The following is a 24,568-nucleotide window of genomic DNA, read 5'->3' on the forward strand; positions in this document are numbered from 1 at the left end:
TCCCCTGAATATGCCCTAAAACTTGACTCTCAAGGGGTACACTGCCCACTTATTTATTTGAAACACGTTTTATCTTTCTACATTACGGTTTTCAAGGCAGCTTATATTAGAATAAAATAATGCAGTATATCAAGATCCCTTGAAGTAAACATGGAACAAACGGACTCGATGGTTTCATGAAGACAGAAACTTGCATGGAAGTCAAAATAGATCCCTGCATCACTCAGTGGCATGTGCTGTGGAGCAGAGCAAGAGTACTACTGCCCCATCTTTCAGATTCTGTTAATTAGACAGAAGCAGAGCTGGATTCTGGGTATTGGATTTCCACTCTACTCAGAAAACCCACAATATTATCAGGGCAAAGAGTATAGAAATTGTTGAAAGTTCCAAAATGATCAGCAGGAAGGCACTTCAACTATCATCTGGTATAACTCATGCACCAGAATGCCCAGTGTTGTTTCAGTCCCAAAAATGAGACATATGAGTTCAGGTAATCTGGGCCATCCAGAAATGCCTGACATTGGGCTAGCATAATATATTAGCTGCTGACAGCCAGGTGTGCCATGAATTTATTAAGAAAACAAGAATATTGACTATGCTAAAGATCCACTTAGTTTACTGTTTCCAACATATGCTACTTGGGGACATGAGTGAGATACAAAGATGACAATCTTTCAGTGCTATTTTCTGTGAGTTCCTCACATAGTGCACCAGTGTTTTAAAGGTACAGTCCCACACAAATGGGACTGGCTGTATGGGTGTATTCTATAGAATTGACACTCCAACTGGCCACCCCATAGTTAACGTAAGAAAAGCCTTGATGGATCAGACCAAAAGCCTCTCTAGACCAGTATTCTGTTCCCCCAATGGCCACCACTACATCTTGTGGTAGTAAATGACATAGTACAGAAACTGTAAATCTCCCTATCCACTTTCTCCACCCTGTTCGTGCTTTATACACCTCTATTACACACGCTTTTTCTAAGCTAAGCAACCCTAAATGTTTTCTTCATAAGGGAATAGCTTTAGTCCAGTGATCATTTTGGTTGCTCTTTGCTGTACAGTATCTACAATATCTATTTTGGCAGTGTTGATTCAAAACAGCCCACCTCCTGAAATGTGAAAAGGCAGTGTTGTGTTTTTCCAAGTGTTTATTTGTTGGGGCATTGCCATAGTGAAACTGTGGCCAGTCTTGTCTGTTGACTGTACAATCTATACTATCTATCATAATGGATGCTTTGTTTGTAGTCTGAGGGTGTAGATCCTTGGAAATGTGAGGCCTACCACTTGTGTACTGGAACCTCAGCCTTCCTAGCTTTCAAAGCAGCTAGCACCTCTTTGCCACAAGATGTGATTCCATCTTGTCTGAGAGTGACAGAAGTGAGACATTTGCTTTAAAAACTCTCCATGAACCCACCACATTTGGGTGAGTTTCTGACTGATCTCCAATTCTTGGGCAGAGTGTTAAAACATGTGGTGTATTCTCAGATCTGGGGATTTCTAGATGAGGATTATCTAGTTCCATTTCCATCTGGCCTCAGGTAATGTTATGGGATCGAAACTGCTTTAACCACCTTGGTGAATAATCTATGCTGGAAACTACACAAGGAGTGTATGTTACTGGCTTGTTTGACCTCTTGGAGGTTTTTGATGCCTTCAATCTCTATCTTTCTGTGACCTCTCTGACATGGGACTTGAAGGAACAATCCCAAAGTGGTGCGAGGGGATTCTTGTTCAATGCTGTGGTTGTTCGTCTATTGTGTCCCTCAGGCTTCCGTTTTGTCCCTGATGCTATTAATACTTGCATAAAATCACAAGGATAGTTTGTCCAGAGTTTGTGGGTTCAGTGCCAGCAGTTTGCTGATGACACCCAATAGGCCTCATCAGTTAAAGGCCTCATCATGTGTGCCATTCACAGTACACCTACCTGTATGTCACACCTGTCTTATTTACCTGATTCATTCGTTAATGGTGTAGGAATCCTGTTAAATTAATTCCCATGAAAAATAGCTCCTAGAGCACATCTTGAGAGCTGGTTTAACACACCAACATTCACTCTGACTCTGTCACATTAGGAAGGCATGATTTAGCAGCAGTTGCTGGCTATGAACCAATGCAGTGCAACAAGTCAGCTATGAGATATAGATGCCAAAAACTCAGGGTTCATTCAAGGTTTTTGACTGGCCTGGGGCATATCTTCAATTTCAGATTATACTTTCTTCCAAGAGATAGCATGTAGCTGAATTGTGCTTTCAAGAAGTTTTTGAAAGAAGCATGGAAGCCAATTACATTTCATTTACTTACTGACACAAAATATTTAGTCCACAGACATTCTGTAAAATGTGAGTTCTTTCTAGTTTCCTGCTCTTTCAGGTTAGGCTTTTGCTTTGCTCAGGAACTAGAAATAAGATTTTTGTTGTGCATTCTACAGTTGCTAGATACTTCGCAAGTAGTTAGATGTATTCTATCTCAGCACTTTTTAGCAGAGGTAGGCTCACCTAGCATAAGTTTCTGACTTTGGCAAAACATGCAAAAGACCAGGGTGCATAGCTGCCCCCCCCACCCAATATTGGCAGGTAGCTTCATTTCTCTGTGACTATTCCCTTGTGTTTTTGCTCCTGCTTTGCAGAGTGGTTGTAATTTTAAATGGAATAGGAAAATAGGGTGCACCTGCCTGGTGGAATGAGATTTCTAAGAGGGACAGAAAATCCCCTTCTAACAGCACATGAGGCAACCCTTTGAAGCTGAGTAGGTCTGTGTTTAGTTAGTGCTTGTATGCATCCACCCTGAGTTCCAAAGTTAGGATATAAAATGTAGTAATTCGCATCTACTCATTACTACTGTGTGATAAAATACCTAATGGTGTCTGTGTACCAGCAGGACCCACTCCTGGCACAACAGGAAGCAAACACTTCTAAAATCCTAGCCATTCATGCAAGTTTTAGTAGCTCAGATCTGCATGCATTTGTGTGAGGAAAAATACTTGGATGAGAAACATGCCCATATAGCAGGAAACAAACTAAGATTTATTTCATTATTGTCTCACTTGATGGGTATAGGGCAGTTTAGTTCTGCGATTTTAAGGTGAGCTGGAGGCACCTTTTATGTCAGAAGTAAAACATATGCTACTGTTAATAAAGCCAACTATCAACAATACTTTCTTCACTTACTTGAATTTGACTCAGTACATGATTTGGAATGGCTCTGCTGCAGCAGAGAACCCAAACCTTGTAGGACCAGATTCACTTACTAACCACTTGGTCTGAATCACCTGCTTACTTACAAACAGAAAACCCCCAAGTACCTTAAGATGTGAAGGCACACGACAGCCGCTAACACTGCTGATGTACCACTGGCACGTCTTGTTGGCACAACAAAACACGAGGACTTTCTAGGTCAACACCAGAATGAGCCAAATTGCTAGTTCCAGAGTGGGAGAGTTTAGCTAGCTCCACTGACCGGTTCCATTGCAGAACGAGTGTCTGGTGCATTTCTGGTTGCTTTAAGAAAGTGTTTGCTTCTTGTGGCAGGAGAGAGTCCTGCTGCACATGAGCAGCATCACATACACCTGGCTTCCTCAGGAGCAACTCGATTCAAGTGGTATAGTAAGATGGGAGATAAAGTGTCTGCACTGTACCACAGTGAAAAAAATCTTCATGGTACTAGACAGTGAAGTCTCTAGTATGTACAGCTTCTCAGAGAGGTGGTAGTAGGTAGCATCACAAGTTGGGGTAGGAAGACAGGGATGGAAATTGAGCCTTTATTGACAGACACACATGCTAGATCAAGAAAGATTTTTATTTTTTTAATAAGGGAAGCCTTTTTTCTGCAAGGAGAAAATGACACTAGGCAAGAGCAGGGAAGCAGTGCATGACACTTCAGACTAGCCTTATAGTTACAGCTACATTAAAACAATCCACCTCCTTTGAGATGACGATGCTAAGCCCTAAGGTGCAGGGCTACACACACTCTATCCGAGCAGTTTGCCCAGCCTCAACTAAACCCAGGCCCTATTAAAATCCCCTCATACTGAAGCAGAAACCTCTTCCCAAAAGGAGCATCCATTATTAAGGGTGAAACTCAAGCAGTCCTGGCAACAGGAATCCTAGCTGCCCCACCTTGCATTAGTGCCACAGTTTCTAAGCCTTCAGAAATTACCACACTGTTTTCCCCCTTCTACTCAGAAGAGCTCCATGGATCTTTTGGCTGAATTGGAAAATGTCATTCACCCTAGGGAGCTGTCTTGCATTAATTTTTTTTCTTTTAAATCAGGTAATTTCACTAGTTGACACCATCACTAAATGTATACATTCAGGAAATTATGTATAGAATACTGCAAAAACACAGTAAGAAATAAATTTGCCCACAGCTGCTCAGGAAGGTCCTTTGCCTCCTAAGCTTTGGAACACTGTCCTCTTCCTGCTGCAGTCTATAGAAGTTATTGCTTTTCTTCTTTTTGATCCCCGGAGCTCCCAGAACTCTCCCGCTCTGATGCCATCTGAAGGGGAGAAAAGAAACACATGATGTTAGCTCAGCAAGGCACAATCCCAACACTGCTTTTGGTCGAGCAAGTTCTTTCCGACTAGGACTTGGGGTCATTATTGCCATCTTTTTTGTTTTGCTTTCCTCTGTCAAAAGCTGTTGACTGCTCTTTTCTGAAAATCACTCCCAATATTTTAATTGTGATCCCCTAGTACTATTTCAAGGATCCTCAATTCAACAGATACCACCATGGAAGAATGCTATATTCCTAGAAATTCAGGCCCTTGAAGAATGGGCATATCACCCTTAAAAAAAAAAACACCTAGCATACAGACTTGCATTTGTGCCATTTGCTGACACAAAGGGAAGATGATGTTTGGCGAGGGCATGAATGAGCAGTTCATTCAGGTATAAAGAGGTGTTTGGGGGTGGGTCAAGGAGCTGAGGAGCCTGTAATCCTGAACCAGCATGCAATACACAAATTTAAGGAATGGGTGGGGAGCTTCTTTCAATTCAAGGGCTGAATTCCATTTTGGAGAAGCTCTTGAGAGCTGCATTCCAGTGGTGAGTAGAACCAAAGGAGGTGGAACCCAAAACCAAAAGAGATTGGGTCTGAACATACCAGCTTACTTCACCTAAAAGCCTTTGCTACCAATGAAGTAATCTTTAAGGGGGGGGGGGGCTGTTTCAGTCTTCTATAACAGAGTAAGGCAAGGGAGGCAGGACACAACTGCTGAAAAGTTGAGAAACCAACTGATGGGTGGTGGAGTAAAGGGGTTTGGGCCAGGGGGAAGTGACATGGCCTTCTAGGGAATCCTAGAAGGCCAGATTTGATCCCCAGGCCTGACACTGCCCAGCCCTGGCTTGAGGTGCTTTCCATAGGATAAAAAAAGGAAACTTGCCAATATTTAAATATATGGTACATATCTAGGTGTTTACCTAGCAATCTGGAACTGATGAATTCAAGGCCACATTCAGTAACAGTCACTTTTTATTCCAAAAATCAGCCATGCTTGCTTTTTATATATGCATAGAAGCATTAAGCAATGCTCAGCTGTAGCCTTCTAACTTTTTTTTAACCCAATGGTTGTACTGAGTTACTTTGCCATTGATTGCTAAAACCAGGAGCACACATACTTCAAGGATTCCCCGCCTTCCTACCTTTTTGTAGGCCATTTCAAAAAGTTTCAGGGATGCTTGCTGTAGAGTGGAGGCTGCCTGCCTGATGTTCTCCCCTGTTTCGCTATCTTTACGAGCGAGCAGCTCACGCATTTTCGCAATTTCTTCTCTCAGCTTGTTGCACTAAAAAAGCAATTGCAGAAAAACACAGCCATCATCATTTCTGCTTTTTGCTGAAAGGTGGTCTCCCTCAACCTCAATAAACCCAATTAGCAAGGCATGGCCAGCTCCTGTTGGGCAGATCCAAACATTAGCAGGCCATATTGCTGACATTGGATTTTACTGGCATCGTCACCAAAAGAAGCTTGGGGATTGAAACTGAGCTACCCTCCTTCGTGCCAACAGGAAAAAGCTACTAAATCGCAGTTCAGATATAAGCTGCTCTTACTGCTGATAACTGACACCTAAATTTATTCCAAAATAGCACCCCCCACTGCTCATGGGAGAGTGGAGATCCCAACAAGAACATGGTTCTGCATCAGCCTCTGTACCATGTGTCAGTACCTCCCCCCCCACCACTTCTAGATTCCACAGTGGACTGTGCAGAAGAGGCTATTCCTTGTGGGGAGGTGGGTTCACACTGTTCCAAAGTGGTACAGAAGCCTTTGGTGTCTATTTGAAGAGCAGAAGCATGCAGACTGAGGCATGCCATCATTGCAAAGTTGTGACATCTAAAGCGGCCACCCCCACAGTCAGAGATCCCCACCAAAATGTCTGGAAATATTGCATCTTTAGCCTACACAAAGCCAACCATACTTTCTTCCAAGCTTAAATACAAGCCAAACTCTGCCATGCCCTCAATGATATCACCAGGCATCCAGTCAAGTTGGATTCCTCCTGCTACCCACTTGCTTTGCTGCTGCTCTTCTACTGGCAGCAAGGTGGTCTCCTTCTATCCTGGTGTGGCAGGAGAAAGCCAAGAGCACTGGGAATGGTGTTTTCTAGAGTGCCTGGGCTGCTGTAATGGATGAGCCAGGCATTTGGGTTGGGGAAGGAAACCTTCCTGCCCCACAATTTTTACCATCAGAGCAGCAGCAGAGGAAGAAGCAGGTGGGAAGTTGGATTTTAAGCCTGTTTATGAAGACTGTTAACAGAAAGACAATTCAGTTATGGATACTAGATGGTTTAATTTGTAGTTGGAGTAGGCAAGGTGTTGGCAAGTGGAGCCAGGAAAGCCCCAGCCAGTAGAGCCTTTGGGCAGAATGTTAGTCCAACACTCCCATCAGAAACATGGAATGATGATGGATTGTGAAATATTTTGTTTTGAGATGTCGTCAGAAAGCTACGCAATTTTTCTTTCAAAACTCTTCCCAAAAGATTACAGATGTTAAGTTTATGGAAATTTTGAGACAATGGGGGGATCTTTTTTAATCTTCTCTGTAAGATCCCAGCCGCATAGTTATTTCTTCCATTCCATAGTTGGAAGCAAGCAGTATAATTCATCAAGATTTATGATTTCAAGAAAGGGAACATAACTGGCTTCACTAGTAACTAATAGAATAGCATCCCTGGCCAGTAATTTGAGCTTTCTGGAGTTCATCCCCATTGTGCCTTTAAAGCACTTCTGCATATAAGGAATACTATCAATATATCAAAAAACTTAAGCTCATTTTCATTTTAGTTCATTGAAAGGAAGCTAGCATTTATCTTCTCTGCTAAGGCTTTCTGGGATTGAACTGTTTAAAGCCTCACATAATCGTAATCTGCTTAATATCTTCAGTTATAAATTAGCACGGACAGGAAACTGCTATGCAGGATTATAAAGATGAAGAGGAATTAGTTTTGTATGTTCCGAACCAACTGAAAAGGCAAGCATGTTCAGAACACACCCAGATACACAGTTAAATCTATATGCATTAACTGGATTAAGACAAAGGAAGACAATTACTACCGGACAGCAGGGGGCACCTACCTCATCAGCAGGCAACTGATCTTTAAACTCTTCCATCTTGGATTCTGTATCATGGATTATTCCTTCTGCCATGTTTACAGCTTCGACACGTTCCTGGGAAAAACAATGTTGATCAGGCAGAATATGAAACCCACTTTGTGCCTATAAAGCCCCCATGGCTATGAGGATCACAAATATGACAATGAAGTTGGCATCACTCGCTTGTCAAAGAAAGACATGGCCTCAGTGACTCCTACCTAGTCTTAGGAAAGTCTTTCAAACATGGTTTGGATGCAAACAAAGGCTCCAATTTTATGTTTTCACAGCTCTGAATTCTACACCCATTTCCCATGAATTTCCAAAAAAAAAAAAAAAAAGCAAGCATGCCTCCAAATAATGTCTGCATGCTACCAGATTCATTTATAGCCAGTTATCTGTAATGGCCTTTTCCACTCTTGTCTCCCCCTGTCCTCAATGTGCTGAACTACAAATCCATTATCCTTACCTGACAAAGCCAATAGCCCTGCTGGCTGAGGACAATGGTAACCTGGAAGGCACTAGGGTTGTGGAAGGTTCATGTAATGAGATTCTCAAATGACAGCCTTCAGATAATTAAGTCACTGTTCTAGCCATTTGGCCAGTTTGAAAAAAAGATTTCTGTTTCCCCAGACAATAGCTATTAATGTAGCATATTACCATGGAATAGTTTTGATGTTATTGCTTATTTGCTATTTTGTTGTGTTACATACTTTATTTTTTTTTAATATGCTTTATTGCCTCAAGCTAATTTCGTAACCTGTCTTGGAACAGGGTATAAGTAACACAGACAAACCTATAAACATATTTGTTGCTGCTAAGGGCAACTATCTTGCCAGTGAATACCACCAATTGGTGCTTCCAACTGCCACCTTCACAGGAGGTTTGAATGGTGGCAACAAGGGGAAGTGCCCTTTCAGTGGTGGCCCCCGCAACCTATGGAACAAGTTCCCTACTGAGGTCCACCTAGTGCTAACTTTAATCTCTTTCTGACAACAGGTTAAGACTTAAATTAAGATTTAATTTGTATAAATTATTGTAGCTTTTAAACATTTGTTTTAAAATTTGATTTCAAGTTTTATGATGTTCTGATTGTTGTTTGTCCTTTTGTTACAGTATTTTATGTGATGTAAACTGCCCAGGGAGCTTCAGCTATTGTGTGTTAAAACCTACATGTAATTTCTCTAACCACCTGTCTATCCTACAATTCTGTTCTGCTCTTCACCAATTTAAAAACAGTGACCATGTTAAACAGGAAACTCTGTAGTGATTCATAGTTTGTTTCTGCCCATTCACTCAACTCACAGTTACCAGTAGTGAAGTTCTGAGATGCTATAACTATTAACTGCAAGTCTATTAATGCTAACAGTCTACAGTTTGGAAATAAGCTTTGTCAGGCTTCTGCAGTTATACAAAAAATGATGGAGATATGCATTCATTACTTCTGTCCTATTTACTTCTAAAAAGTTCCCAGTTGGGGAAAAGCTCTATGCTCTAGTACAAACACTCTGTTCATTTGGAAGGCCTTTCCAAATAGTCTCCCAAAGTGGCTGTAGAAATAGATCGATTTTTGCTTGGCACCCTAAACACCTGGTCCAAAGCCCTGAAGGCATAGCTGTGTGGGGAAGAAAGATTTTGAACTGATCAGCAAGAAGCAGTCACCACAATGTTACCTTTCTTCGCCTGTCTTCTTCTGCGTATTTCTCTGCATTCTTCACCATATTCTCAATATCATCTTTGCTAAGACCTCCAGAAGACTGGATCACGACTAAATAAATGTGAGAAGGTATTCAGGTTACAGGACTATGTGATATCAGGGATACAAGACTGCACGCAAAGGATAACTTAGTGGTTCAAATACACTCCATATTTTATTGGCGCAAGTAGCCCCTTCTGATAAAGTTTATCAGAATGGCCTTATTTTCCTTGATGTCCTCCAGATGTGATGAATTAGAGATTCCATCATCCCCAGCCATCAGCCACTAGATTGCTAGCTACAGAGGGCACCAGGATAAGTCTGCTCTAGACTAACAAACCAGCACTCATCAACAGCAGTTTCCACTTTCATCTAAAGTTATCTAACCAGATAAGGCTCATTTTTCAACACATTTTCAACATACTGATTGGCTGAGGCCCAGTTCCACAGCATTCCAACTAATCCTGCAGTGTTTAACAAGATAATAAGGAGCAGAACAAAATGTATGACTGCTTGACCTTTAATGCAGTGTTATTTGGAACATTTATAACCCACCTTTTAGAGTTGTTTGTTAAAAAAGCGGCATGACTCCTCCATACCTGACATTTTCTATTACTGCTAACATTTTATTGCCATTTTCAGGAATATATTCTATGCCCCCAACAGACTGCAACGCCAGGTGAGGACCGCTTCTCAGCTGTGTTGTGCTCAGACAGAAATCTTTCACATGTTTTCAGAGTGATGTGTTGATGACTGCATCCTTGCACACACTGTCTGGTTCTGGTAAAGAACCCAAGCTCTTCCAGAAAAAATTAAAGCTTACTGAGCTATGTAATTCTAGCTTAATTGAAGTTATGTGCTTGTGTCACTTTTTTAAAAAGCCTACCAAGGCTTTTGAGGCAGTGTGTTCCAGAATCTATTTACTGTTTCCAAACACCAGATTGCAGCAACCATTTGGCACATCCTGTCTACCCTTCCCTTTAAAGAAGCAGCTATTTCTGTACTTACTCTGTTGCTCCCGTCCTGTGCCTTTATCCTTGGCAGACACATGAACAATTCCATTGGCATCAATGTCAAAGGTGACCTCAATCTGGGGCACTCCCCTTGGAGCTGGTGGAATCCCAACCTGGAATCACAAAGCACAGTGCTGTCACTCAGAGGATGCCCTGATTACTACTAAGCATCGGCACAAAACGTATTCTAGAGCTGACTGAACTCACACAAAGGCAGCTGACCTATTATGAAACATTTCTAGAAGACAAGCTTGGGAAAGATGCTTCTCTATAGGTAACTGAGATAAACTAACTCCAGCACCATTACCGGAGGCAAAAACCCCACTTATAAATTGCTGCTAAACTGAAGACAGGGCACCTGCTTTGCACCCGAAGATCCCAGAATCAATCTCTCACATTCTACAGACAGCGCTAGGAAACCCTGGAGAGCTCCTAGATTGGATCAAGAGTATAAGGAGCTACAACTACACACTTCCTCCCTACAACTGTAGTATAGTGGATCCTGTACAGATGCAGAGCTTGCAAGGAGTCTATACTTTGCATTAGAAAAACAAAACAGTGGTAAGATTATCTAGAGCAATTTTTAAGATCAACATTATTTAGCAAAAATAGCACTAAAATACTTCATTTTCCAAATGCGAGTTTTCAAGCTAACATGCGGAGTGGAATGGCTTCCCACAGCTATTACCACAGGTAAAAATACACGCAAGTCAGGCATCCAACATACCAAAGTAAACTGGCCGAGCAGTTTATTGTCACTGGCCATTTCTCTCTCACCCTGATGGACTTTGATCTCCACCTGAGTTTGTCCATCAGCTGCTGTAGAGAACACCTGTGGACAGGAATTACATTTGGGATGAGCAGTGATTTGCTAGAGAACTAAACAGCAGCTGTGAGGAAAGAAAAAGACTGAAGGCAGCTAAGTCCAGAGAGACAAAGTGATTACTTGTTGTGGCACAGTGCCCCATTCCCTGCCCTATTAGCTCTGGAAAGCAAAACACACTTGTTCACAGTGAGTGCCAGAAAAAGTGCCACATCTGCTCTTACGAGGCGTAAATCAACATTCCCAACCCCACGATTTATGTGTATGGTTTTTCCACTATGTCCAGTAACGATGGATAGGAGCTACTGCTGCCATGGTGGAGCAGTCACTTCGCTGTGTAGCCGGGTGCGCTGAAAGGATTCCAAACATGTCCTGTCCAACTGGGTGCATTGCACGGGAACTGCCCTGGAAGCCATGCAGGCTCAGGGGCAGGCTATAGTGCCTTTAAACAAAAAACGAGAATCCTTACTCCTTTCAGATTTTGCTGAAGCTGAGGCCTCTGTCCTTGGAGCCCACCCTCCGCACTGCCACTTCCAATTTTCCTGTTATTTAGTGAGTTTTTAAACTTTAAAAAGATAGCCTGGGAACCTGGCACGTTGCAAAATGAAGCACCTCCCTGGGAAGGGGGTGTTCTGTGACCAGCCATGCCCACCAAGGCAGTCGTTTTATGAATGATAACTGCCCACTCCCTAGCATTTCGTGCATTCAGCCAGGCAAGTCCCAATGTGTCCACCATTCCAAAAAGGCTGGGGAAGCCCATGCTCGGGCTCTGAGCAAGTGCCTGTCACCAAGCGGCAGCCATCCCATCACCTTGGCTGAAAGGCTGACATCATCAGGCGCCTCCTCTTCCTGAACTGCTTCCAGCTAACCATTAAAAGTCCTACTCTGTAACTTCAAGAACTGGTACAGAGTTCCTTTTTCCAGACCTTTTGAGTCCTTTCCTTTAGGAAGTAAGGCTGTGGCAGGGTTTGGGTGGTTTGTACTGAGAAATGGGACAAAAATGTTTTAAATGACTAAGAAAGCAAACAATGGTCTGGTCACAAGACAGAGGAATAGGATTAGCAGAAGGAATCCTGTTTGGACTTAACAGCACAAAGGCACAAAACAGAGTGTTTCAGATCAAGCAACATCTACAGCCCTCTCTCACCTGGCTTTTCTTGGTTGGAATAGTGGTGTTCCTGTTGATGAGCTTAGTGAAGACTCCCCCGAGAGTCTCAATTCCCAGGGAAAGGGGAGTCACATCCAGCAGCAGCACATCAGTTACATCACCGGCCAACACGCCTCCTTGAATGGCAGCGCCAATGGCAACCGCCTCATCTGGATTAACTGCTTTGCTAGGAGCCCGACCAAACATGTCCTGTACGGTCTGTTGCACCTGAAGGGACACAAATGCATGTGTGACATATGGTCGCAGGGGAGAATCATCACCCCATACTAGAGTGGAAATGCATCCTTCAGCTGAGGGATTTCCAGAATTATCCAGCTGTAGTTGCAGACAATATACACTGCCATCTTGCACTAATAAGGAACAGCAGCTCTGTTATTCATAGTCTTTGCTGTACAGCAAGATCACCACTCTGTATTACAAAAGAGCTAGAAGAAATGTATGGAATGTTTATGTGGTCTTGCAGCGTGAATCATCACCACACTTGGAAAACTGCCACAGTCAAAGCTCTTGCAGCAGACATGTGGCAACAGCGGTCCAGTTAAAGCATGTATCCACAAGCATGGGGTACAACAGCAGACCTGGAGATGCAGGAAAATCTGCGACCAAGAAACTGCTCCTTGAATAGGAATCTTGTATGCCTTGACATTACTGCTCTTCCTTGCTCCCCTCTAAATGCAGAGAGATCCTTGCCCTTCAGACTGTAGCACCCTCTCATTGCTAAAGGGGATTACCCCAGAGCCTTCGTCAATCATGGAGAAGGCTTTCGGGTGCTTTCTCACTGAGAGAAGCACTGTCAAGCTGTGAGGGAAGCAAGAGAACTGCTGAAAGGCCTCAAAACTTCTATATCTGGAAAAGCACCCAAGCTATCCAGACCTCAGTGTTAGCAAAGTTTAACTTTGTAGTTTATGAGCTACAAAGGCAGCAGAAAACTCTGTCTCAAGGACAATGTTTAACACACAGCAACCCTCCCCACTGATTAACCTATTCACTAACTTTTGCTGTTAGTGAGCTGAGGAAGGTCCAAAGAGCACTCAGCCAGTCCCAAGACAATGGGGCCCAAAGTCTATCAGGTCACAAGGAATCTATTCTACCTTTGGCATTCTGGTCATGCCACCGACCAGGAGCACTTCTCCAATGTCACTCTTGGTGACTTCAGCATCCTGCATGGCTTTCTGGCAAGGAGCTATTGTCCTCCGGATCAGATCAGTCACGATCCCCTCAAATTGAGACCGGGACAGCTTCATGTTCAAGTGCTTTGGTCCTGAAGCATCCATTGTAAGGTATGGCAAGTTAATGTCAGTCTGCAAGACAAGACACATCACATCAAGCATTAAAAAGAAGGCAAGAGACAACAGCAATGAGCTTGAACTGAATGGCACGGACTTTTCCCCAATGTCTTTAGCTGTCGTCAAATTAATAAATACAGTACAAGAGCTGGCAGCAGGCAATGACCTGTGTATAACATGAAATATTTCTGTTATCTTACCTGGACTGAAGAAGAAAGTTCACACTTTGCCTTTTCTGCAGCTTCCCTCACTCTTTGTAGAGCCATGTTATCTTTAGTTAAATCAACACCTGTCTGAAAAACAAAAGGACTAGTCTATACATTTCACTGTCTTCTATAAGTAGGATAAATAGTTGGTATGAAAAATCCGCAACTCGCTACACACTCAATATTCACAGCAGCCCATCAGGATCAGATTTCTCTGCACTACAGCACTAATAGTAATAAGGAACATGCGTGCACAAATAAATACTTAGTAGAGGGCTATCCAAAATCTCATGTGATGTATAATACATGTTTTATAGAACTTGAGACAAATAACTGATTCACAGCGTATTATAGGAACTTTTATATGTCATGTTAGGAATGCCTTTAAAACAAAAACAAAAAAAAATGCATATTTCAGGAAATTATTTGTACTTCACTCCAGCTAGTGAAGTACAAATTCCAGACTGCAGTTCCATCTTGGTACATAAACACTTTTTCAGAGCTGCCAAGCAACTATTTTCAGACTCAACCCAATTGCATCCCACCTACATTGCTCCTTCCTTAGGTCCAGCAGTTTCTGTGTTACTGCGAAATGCCAACATATATGTAACATGCAATCCATTCACTGTAAATCCCAAAATATGAATTCCCAACCTTTACATATATATAGTCCCATCAAGTAATTTGTATGAATTTGGACTTGGCTTCTCAGTAAAATCTTTCCCAGCATGACTAAAACATACTGGGGGCTGAGAGTCCACTGAATGGGTCAAGACATCCCTCTACCTCTCTGGATTGTTCCACACGAGTACTTACACACAAGCAGGGTATTCGGCAGCATGCCTTTGCTCTGCTTCAGGAATGGGCAACTGTGGGAAGTCTGAAGGCCATTTTCATCCCATGCATCATACCCCCACAAGCCACAATGGGGGTGGGGGAGATCAATTTTTTACAAATTGCCAACTTGCTGCCAAAATCCAGCAGCTCCATAGCAACTGGTATTAAGTGTTACAAGAGTCTGTGATCAAAATTTGTCAGTTTTGGCACTTTGTAGCTGCTATGATGCAACGTTTCACGAAGTGGCAGGAGCTGCACCAAGGGTGGCAAGGACTACATGCTCCCTACATATTGCTCACCCCTGCATGACATCCACTGGAGAGTCAAAAACCTGGACAATCAAGTCAAGTATATCTGCCTCCATATATCACAACTGAGATTCATGCCATGGCCATGCGACACTTCAGCCTCTTCCCTGCACTTTTCAAGGAACGCAGGAAACACTCCTATGTGCACTGACCCTCACCTAATTGAATCATGCCCAACACTCGTTCCAAGCTAATTTCATTAATGCCACCCTCTCCATCCTACATTCAAGAGATGCAGATACGTTGCCCTGAGGAGCGATATGCAATATCCCCTTTACTGCCCCCTCCCTGACTGTTCTGAACATCAGCCAAGGGTGCAGCTATTTAACTCAAATGCAGCTCTGTGCAGGAGTAGTCTCTTGTTCAACTCAGATTAAACTCACACACTGAAGGGCTGCTTGGGAGTTGCTCCTTGACCAGAATATGAAACACAAACTACTTACATCCCTCTTGAACTCTTTTACAATATGCCGCAATAAGGCCTGGTCAAAATCTTCACCACCCAAGAATGTGTCACCATTGGTGGATTTGACCTCAAAGACTCCCTTCTGAATTTCCAGGATAGAAATATCAAAAGTGCCACCACCCAAGTCATACACTGCAATACTAGAGGAAAAGAAAAGCAGATATCAGCACTCAGACTAAGCATTCTGTGAACCTCCAATTTCTCATATTAATCAAGGGCTAAAAAGTGTTAATTGCCCCTTTCAATAACCTTTATTTCATTTTTATACGACCCCACAGCCCACGGGCTCTCTTGGGGGGTGTACAATTTGAAATAATATATGCAATCAAAGCTACAGTAAAAGAGAATACTTACCTTTGATCTTAGAAATTCAGAGTGAATCCATTACGACTACATTATCTGTTTAATCGTTAATAAGAAACTGGTCAAAACTGGGAAAAAAGTAATATAAAGGTAGTAGAAATAATGGATTTTTAATAGGAAGATCCAAGTATTTAGTATCAACACTTGTCACAGTGCATGGAAAAAGACTTGCCATATTTGGCATTTTCCCTATATTTCTGGCAAGAAATTATCCTTTGTTGTTAAGTCCAGAAAACTTTATCTGTGCTTTATCTGAAATTTTACTTTAAAGTCTTCTGATTCCACCACCTATCTGAAAATTGTAGGAAGCAGCCCTAATGTTGAAATAATTTCAGCAAACAGCTTTGCTCAGAAGCTGCCAGATAGAGACTATTTTTTATTTATGTCATACTTTTACTTTTTTGCTACTAACAGCAGGAGCATTTAACATGGCTGCAAAAACTGCCTTTACTTGTGCCTCACCTTTCTACACAAAATGGAACTTAAGGTGGCTTATGGAAGTAATAAAAGCTAGTTAACACATTTAAGTACAATGACAACAGAATAGAAATATTACAATAACATGCAAGCTACCACTACTTCTTAAAGCAACCTTTTCCTGCCAGCAGGAAGGGAGCAAACTGAGCCTTCTCCTGGGATCAAATTCCATAGACTGGAAACAATCACTGAAAGGGCCTTCTTATTAGTAGCCACCAAACATGTCTCTAAAGGCAGCTATCTTGAAAGGACTCCCTTGACCATCTTAGGACCCAGGCAGGCTCATCTGAGAGGGCAGTCTCTCAGATAGTGGCTCCCAAGCCATTTTTAAAAAATGCAACTCTTCCATGCACCATCACTGGTGAGTTTCCATTGTTTGCTCAAAATACTGTTCATGGAAATGCTCCCTGATCTGCAACTAGTTTATATGAGCACCATAATATTTTAAGTTTGGTTGCGAGCATTTTCTTGTCTATACTGTAGTACACTGAATGTTTTGTTCAACGCTTAGATATTTCTTATGGACTGAGAGCCTGAGAAATTCAATAAGGTAAAATCTACTCCTAGATCTACAAGGAAGCGTAAAGTAATGGAGTTCAAGCTTCTAGAACATATAAAATAGTGTTGTTAAATTGCATGAGCCTGGTGTTTGCTTACATTTTATCTTCAGCCTTGTCTAAGCCATAGGCCAGTGCTGCAGCTGTAGGCTCATTGATCACTCTCAAAACATTCAATCCAGCAATCTGTCCAGCATCTTTAGTAGCCTTGGAAGAAAACAAAAACCTAAATAGTAACCACTCTTTGTTCACATAAAAGGCCAGATCTGATACAGTATTTTTTCCTCCATAGAATTCCTCTTGGGATTACTTTTGACATGCATATTCAATAAACTATGATGTCTCCATAAAAGAAACTAGATGTTAGCCACCTTACCTGCCGTTGAGAATCATTGAAATAAGCAGGGACTGTGATAACAGCATTTTTTGCTGGATGCCCCAAGTAGTTTTCTAGAAAGGAAGCAGAAAGTGCCTATTAAAATTTAAACCAGATTTCAATCTGACTGGGTTCCTACTCTGAAATATGGGTAGGACTTCAGAACACACAAAGATTGCTCAACAGATTGGTTCTGGAATTATTTGTATTTTATTATGCAGTAATATTTATACTGTTGCAGCTTACATTTTTACTATTTTAATTGTTTAAGACTGGTTGTACATCATTTTGTGAGACCATAATCTTAACAGGCATGTAACTAAGACCCACAAAGATCTTCACACGTAGGCAAGATTGTACAGATGAAGACATGCACAGCTTCAAATAATGCAGCCTGAACACTTTAGGTATTTAAAGGTGAGGACCAACTTTTGGAAGTGGAACTAGAAGCTTACTGGCAGCCAATGCGGCTTGCACATAATTAAGAGTTCTCTGATTTCAGATTCCCTGGTTGCTGCAGTCAGGTGCCCACATTTTGTAGGGGCTGCAGCTTCCAGACCATCTTCAAAGTCAGCCCCACATCAAGTGCACTACAGCAACCCAGTCTAGAAGTAAGCAATGCATGGAATACTGAGGCAAGTTTCAGCTATCCAAAATAGGTGTCAACAGCTGATGTACTAGCTGACATATGGAAAGAGCATTCCAGGCTACAGCTATTATCTATGAGTCCTGCTAACCAACTGTCCTTTAAGAAGACTGCAACCCCATCTAGGACAAGAATCACCCTGCTATCCTGATCTACCAACTTCCTAATACACAGAACTTCTATTGCTGGACTTTCAGCTTGTTCTCCCTTATCCATCCCAGTAACTCATTCAGACATTTCCTCAAATGCTTCACTGTATTCCTTAGCTTTGCCTCTTCTCTGCATAAGACTCTGTGTGTCATCTGCAAACTGCTGTCACTAAAGGCCAAAGCTCCAGGTGACTTCTCCAAGTAGCTTCATACAGGAGTAAACAGCATGGCAGATAAAACAGTGCTCTGTAGCATCCCAAAGACCATGGGAGAAAACAGATGTCACTCAGCACTACTTTCTGGCACCAACTAGCAAGGAAGGACTAGAATCACCATAAAACTGGGTCTCCTAAGTCCAGACAAGACGGTTGGGAGAGAAGGGTTCCATGAATGGGGTGCCAAATGTTGCTAAATGCCAAGAGCAATGCATTACCCTAACCAGGCCTCAGCTATCATCCAGTGGAATGACCAAGCCTACTGGATCAAATTTAAGGCAGCTAAGTATTTTGTCCTTTCAAGTAGTTTATGTTGGCATAAAAGAAACTGTCTCATTTCTCCTCACACAACTACCCTATGACAAACATTAGGCTGGGAAATTGCGATTGGTCAATGTGCACTCAAATATTTAGCTTTACAAACCTGCAGTCTCTTTCATCTTCATTAATATGAAGGCACCAATTTGACTTGGGGAATACAGCTTTCCATGAGATTCTACCCAGGCGTCGCCATTAGAGGAACGGACAATTTTAAAAGGAACATTCTTGCTGAAAGTGCAAACGTTTTCAAAATATTAGAATCCAAAGCAACACATTCCATCACCAACATCAGTCTAAACATTCACTTAATGAGGTAGCAAAGCAAGCACATGAAGATTCCAGTATTACAAAGCCATCCCCAAATCCTTGTATTGAAAATTTGCATTAAGGAGCCTCACTAGGGAAAGCAGGGGCAGCGGCCATTACAACACTACCCCATGTTTCTGTGGTGCCACATTAATCGTAGCTGTTCTCATTTCTCCAGTCCAGCTGCGGAGCCTCTAGTGCTGAAATGGGAAAACAGCCCTCCCATGCAAGTTTAAGGAGGCCCTGCTTAACAGAAGGCAGGAAAGAAGGCTAGTTTAGTCTTCTTATTCTTCAGAAAGGAGAACATAAGTACCCTCAGGCAGCATTTAAAACAGCTCCTTCCCTCTGGTGCCCTCCAGATGTGGTAGGGACTGGAAATGTGAGTTGCGGTCAAACAAATTTGGAAGGCACCTGGTTGGGGTAACCTCTTCTATAAATATGGAGGTTACACACAAACCACCATCTTGCATACCCATTTCTAATCTCAACCCAAATGAGCAAGTATATGGTTCTTTCCAAACCTGTCAGAACCTTCTACACATCTCATTAGCAATATGTGCAAGGTGTACTTTCAATTACACTCACAAATCAGCACCTAGACCAGCTTTTATCTATTTCAATTAGACTTCAGACCACCTCCAGAATGATACAAATCTAGCGCTAGCACAGTTCAACAAGCATAAATACATTTGTTTGCAGCTTCTATGATACATAAAATATTTTTAAAAAAATCCTTACATGTCTTTCTGCACTTCCGGATCATCATATCGCCGCCCAATTAGCCGCTTGGTAGCATAGAAAGTATTGTGGGGATTAGTTACGGACTGTCGTTTGGCTGGCATGCCAACCAGTCGCTCACCATCAGCTGAAAATGCAACAACAGAAGGGGTTGTCCTGGCACCTTCTGAGTTTTCTAGTACCTATGCAAGAAAAAGAACAAGTAAGGGGGCAGCAGTTCAAACAGCAGATATATGTTGCCCTGACAATGGGTTCTACTCACTTTGGCTTGCTTTCCTTCCATGACTGCCACACAAGAGTTGGTTGTGCCAAGATCAATACCCACAACAGCACCTTTGATTGCTTCAGATCTGAAAGACATATTTAGGATAGATTTTTTTAAAAAAAGCCTTTAAAAAGTGGTTGGAAACTAGGCTAATGCTTATTGCACATGGTAGGCACATTGTGAGCGGAGCTGGCTACAGCTGGGGGTCAGACTAGATGGCCCAGGAGGCCCCTTCTCACTCGCGCTGTTTCTATGTTTCCATTTGCTGAACAAGCAGCATAATCTTCCTGTTTCCCAAGCATCCGGCTAATGTAATCATGTACCTGGTACCCTGGAAGGCACATTCCAAACGGCCACATTTCATTACAGGTTCTTCCCAACACCACAAAACAGGCCAGTGACACCATCTTCATGTACTACTTTTAGAAACATGGACAGGAATACAAGCTAGATGGCATTTGGGGTTATGCAGCAAAGCACTTTCTGTGTTACCGTTTCTCCTAGTGTACGTATATTTTAACTATAAGAGGAACATTTGGTATTTGTAAACATTTGGGATGTCCAAAAGTATCAGTTGTAACTCTGTCTTCTCCAACCATGTGCCCTCTAGATGTTTCTGACTATAATTCCCAGTGTTTCTGATTTCTAGTATTTCTGGGTGTGAAAAGTTGGACATTGAAGAAGCTATCCGGAAGAAAAGTGATGCATTTGAAACATGGTGCTGCAGAAGAACTTTTTAATACCCTGGAGTGGCAAAAAGTCAAACGCATCGGTCCTGGATCAAATCAAGCTAAATGACAAAACTAAAGCTGTCAAATTTTGGAGAGATGCCTTTGAGAAGACAATCATGCTAGGAAAATCAAAGGCAGACAAAGAAAAGGAAACCACATATGAGACAGACAGGCTCCATAAAGGAAGCCACAGCCTTGAACTTACAACTCTGCTGAGCAGAGCTGTCAAGGACAGTTACTTTGGAAGGCTTTCACTCACAGGGTTGCCATAAGTTAAAGACAACTTGATGGCACATAACATTTCTAGTTACAGCCCATGCTCACTGAAGCTGATAGGTATTTGGAAATCACTTGACCCGGGAAGGCTTTTGTAACTGTATACAAAAAGAACCATCTATAACCACTATGTCCTTCAAATCAAGAAAGGGCATCTTGCGGCCCTTCACATGTTTTGGCCTACAACTCTCATCATCTCTCCCTGCTGACTAGAGATGATGACAATTTAAATAAGCGGTGGGCATTGAATAGACAATTACAACATTGCGGTTGTTATGGTTTTTTTGTAAGCTGTTCAGAGACTTTTAGTAATGGGACAGCATAGAAAAACTTCAATTAATTAAATAGCAAAAACACAGACTCTTCTCTGCCCCCTCAGCTGATGTGCTGGTTTTCCTTGATTACTGCAGCCTCCTCCCATATGGCTTTCTGTCATCTCACTTCGGTATCCTTACCTGTATCCAGCATTCTATGGTCGCTCACCTCACTTGCTCCAACTATGCAGCATCCCACCTTAAGCCCCTACATGCTGTCTGATCAAAACAAGCTCCTGACCTTCAAAGCCATCCAGGCTCTTGTCCCACCCCACATCTCTCCCCTTTTATCCCAATACAAAAAAGCCTTTGACTGTTTGTTGTGCCTTACTATTCCCAATCATTTAAATGTCTCCTATACCTACAAAATACTTCACCTTCTCTTCTGGTGTCCCTTACACATGAAATTATCTCTCCCCAACATCTACATGATGCCCATTTCTCTTACATCGTTAAATTCCTTTTAAAAGCCTCCCTTTTCAATGAAATCTTTGACACAATTCCCATGCTCTACAGCAACTAGTATTCCCATGTATATTTGCCCTCATTTCCCATGCCTTCATTTTTTGCCTCCTCTGTGCTGAGTCACACATTTTAAGCTACAACCTGCCCTCTTGTGCTTCATAAAGCATAAAGCATGGTATATAGGGTGCTATAAAAATATACAACGTACTAGTATCTTTGGAGTTTTTCCTCTAGTCACAATCCATACCCCAAAGAGCCACAGCTTCCAATCCCATGCCAAGTCTTGGTGAATTTCATAAAAGTGAAAGTCAACCTGCACTAAAATGATCTTGATCAGAGGCATTTCTTGATAGTGAGTGAGCAAGTGTGTGCATGCATGTATGCACAGGCTTTTCCCAATAATGATGACTGCACATTCCCCAGTTGAAATAACAGATAACTCGTATAGATGGAAATCCATGTTTGGTGTACTTTTCCAACAGAAAAATTAGTTTCATCCAAATTCCTGATTCACACCTCCCCATTTGCTTTAATTTACTGTCTGTCACCCCTTTATCCATAATGGAAGATATACTTTCTGAACTCTAAAGAATCTAATTCAGTAATAGAAGAAAAGTAACAGAAGGTCTGTTCAACTACATTACTTACGCATACTTCCTGCTTGTTACATTTCTGAGACTATCTTGACTCAAAGCATTCCAGACAACCTATAAAACAAACAAAATACAATTGCAAAAAATAGTTGCAATCTCCAATGAGGATGAGCCATCTTTTGTCACCATCTTTTGTCACTTAATTCTTCTACACTTCAAATCAAGACCTTCTATAAAAACAACTGAAGGACTTTTGCTTGGCAAGCATCCTGAAGTGCTATAGCAGGCAGGGCACAAAGATTTATATCTTGGCCATATGTATACTTGCTCAGCAGGACTTTTTCCCAAGTAAAAATACATAGGATTTCATCCTTGTAGTAGCATTTCCCAAGCTGGTATGATCCAGACGTGCTAGCCTACCACAGCCATTAAACCCAACCAGACACTGGCTGTGGGTAATGGTGGCTGTGGTCTAACATATCTGGAAGGCCTCACATGAAGGCTGCCTTAAAGATATATCAAGGAAGCACTGCTGAACAGCTCTGCATTCTAGAGATACAACTGTACAGAACTATGTATCCTCTTCTGCACAGAAAATGTTCTCATAGAAGTAATTCGGGTTATTTTTTAGTTCTAGAAGATCTCCTATCTTCTAGATAACGTCTGTCTTCTAGACAGGTGCAACATCTACAGAACCTTGCATCATCATACAACCTGTAGGTCTCAATTGTTCTAACCTGACTACCTTTACCATTCCTACTTTCTGAAAAACCTGTAACCATATTTTTAAACACTGTCTTTCTTTTTGGTAGAGTGAAAAGTAGTATTTGCTAACAAAACTACAAAAAAGTCTTTGCTATGTATTAAATGAAGATCAGAACAGAACTTTCTCCTCATTTAAGCCAGAGGTCCCACCATTACCTCACAGGCATGCCAAATTAGCAGTTCACGGAAACAAAAGCAATGGAATTCCAACCAGCAGAAACACGTGCTTCCTCACACAATGCCTAGCTGTGCAAGAACATGCAAGTCACTAGACATGCCTGAGGCCTCAAGCCAGTAAAAATAACTGGTCCTCTTCAATTAATTTGGAGTGCATCAGAGCTGCTACTCTTCTCCCATGCCCAAACAATTCAGGTATCAAATGATATCAATAAGGAAAAAAACCACAACCTTGATTTAAATCAACATCGTTTCACATGCCCTTGCACATGGCTTTCAAGGAGAATTTGACAAATTGATGGGAACAAACCCACCCGCACCTATTAACCATACTAACAAAATGAAACTTCCATGTTCAAAGACAGTTGCATCGGATTATCAATGACAGAAAAAAGGGCAAACAGCAAGGAAGGACTGCTGCCTTCGTGCTTTACTGCTGGGCATGATTTTAAAAATGTGGCTTGGCCAGTGGTGGAATCAGGATACTGGACTTAATGGGCTTTTAGGCCTCACAAAACATAAGTTCTACCAATTTTCTTCTATAACCAGGATAGGAAACGTGGGGCCGTCCACATGTGTTGAACTGCAAATCCCGTCCATGGGTCATGCTGCAGGGTTTGACTGGAACTGAAGTAAAAATCCGGAGAGCGAAAGCACCAGCTTGTCTCCGTTATAAAAGAAAAAGACAAAGTCACGGCCCATTCCGATCTTCAGCAGCAGCAGCCGCTCACCCTGCGAAGTAGGCGGACCCTCCACCTTTGCAGACAACCTATCTCTAAGAGCCGCGGGGTGAAAGCCCGGCAACGGGGCCCTTTTAACGAGGCCACCCAGCTTTCTTGACCCTCCCCGCCTGGAAAGGGACGAACAGTTCTCTCCGTCCAGGCGCCCCCCTTCCCCCCACGCGTCCCGCATGTCGCACCTGGGCAGGCCCGGCGGCCCCTCCGCGGCGCAGAACGAGCAGGCGGGCGGCGTTCAGCATGGTAGCAGCAGGCACAAGGCCGCAGAAGGAAGAAGGCGGGCAGGAAGGCGGCTGCGCGCGGCTGCGACGGCTGCTTTCTGGAAGCCTCGAACCCACGTGGGTACGACGGCGGAGCGTGAGCGAGGGGGCCTCACTTGCTTTATAGCTGCTTTCATAAAGTGCCTGAACTTAGTCAGAACAATCTCGGGAAAAATATTCCTCAGTACTTGTTTCCAGTGCTAAATACTCAGTTTCAGGTTCCCGTTTAGATCCCCCCCCCCTTCTTCTTACTGTCCATAATGCAAACAGACCCTGTCCTTCATGAACAGGCAAATTGCAGAACAGCCCTTTGGGTCCTTGAAGAGCAATCTCACGCTCCAAGGTCAAAGAGTGGAGGATGATGGATGGGTGGCATCAGCAGGAAGGCGGGACGTTGTCGATCGAGCGCGCGGCGCCCCTCCCACGATTCACGGAGCCAACCTGGC

General features: G+C 42.6%; 1 protein-coding gene and 1 non-coding gene across 2 annotated transcripts; both read right to left on the reverse strand.

The window, feature by feature from the left end:
- Nucleotides 1–3,780: 3,780 nt before the first annotated feature.
- HSPA9 (heat shock protein family A (Hsp70) member 9) lies at nucleotides 3,781–24,196 on the reverse strand. The gene is made up of 17 exons (XM_044444211.1): nucleotides 24,045–24,196; nucleotides 22,239–22,297; nucleotides 19,802–19,889; nucleotides 19,540–19,721; nucleotides 18,599–18,723; nucleotides 17,165–17,238; nucleotides 16,889–16,995; nucleotides 15,369–15,531; nucleotides 13,775–13,867; nucleotides 13,380–13,589; nucleotides 12,268–12,495; nucleotides 11,025–11,129; nucleotides 10,293–10,410; nucleotides 9,262–9,356; nucleotides 7,574–7,666; nucleotides 5,644–5,784; nucleotides 3,781–4,498 (listed from the first exon to the last, which is right to left on the reverse strand). The coding sequence occupies exons 1-17, from the start codon at nucleotides 24,102–24,104 to the stop codon at nucleotides 4,439–4,441; spliced, it is 2,001 nt and encodes a 666-aa protein (XP_044300146.1). The 5' UTR covers nucleotides 24,105–24,196; the 3' UTR covers nucleotides 3,781–4,438.
- LOC123030469 lies at nucleotides 9,988–10,051 on the reverse strand. Its single transcript, XR_006416116.1, has one exon. It is a non-coding gene; the product is annotated as a small nucleolar RNA SNORD63 (small nucleolar RNA).
- Nucleotides 24,197–24,568: the final 372 nt, after the last annotated feature.

Source organism: Varanus komodoensis, unplaced genomic scaffold (genome assembly GCF_004798865.1).
Source record: "Varanus komodoensis strain SLA01 unplaced genomic scaffold, ASM479886v1 scaffold44_3, whole genome shotgun sequence".
In the NCBI taxonomy this organism is placed as follows: Eukaryota; Metazoa; Chordata; class Lepidosauria; order Squamata; family Varanidae; genus Varanus; species Varanus komodoensis.

Bases quoted from the DNA above. Each gene is read 5' to 3' on its own strand.
- HSPA9 (XM_044444211.1), bottom strand. From the start codon at position 24,104: ATGCTGAACGCCGCCCGCCTGCTCGTTCTGCGCCGCGGAGGGGCCGCC. The intron at 19,890-22,238 runs GTAAGTAATGTA...TATGTCTTTCAG, and splicing joins GTAACAAGCAGGAAGTATGC to ATCTGAAGCAATCAAAGGTG. The intron at 12,496-13,379 runs GTAGAATAGATT...GTGTCCCTTCAG, and splicing joins GCATGACCAGAATGCCAAAG to GTGCAACAGACCGTACAGGA.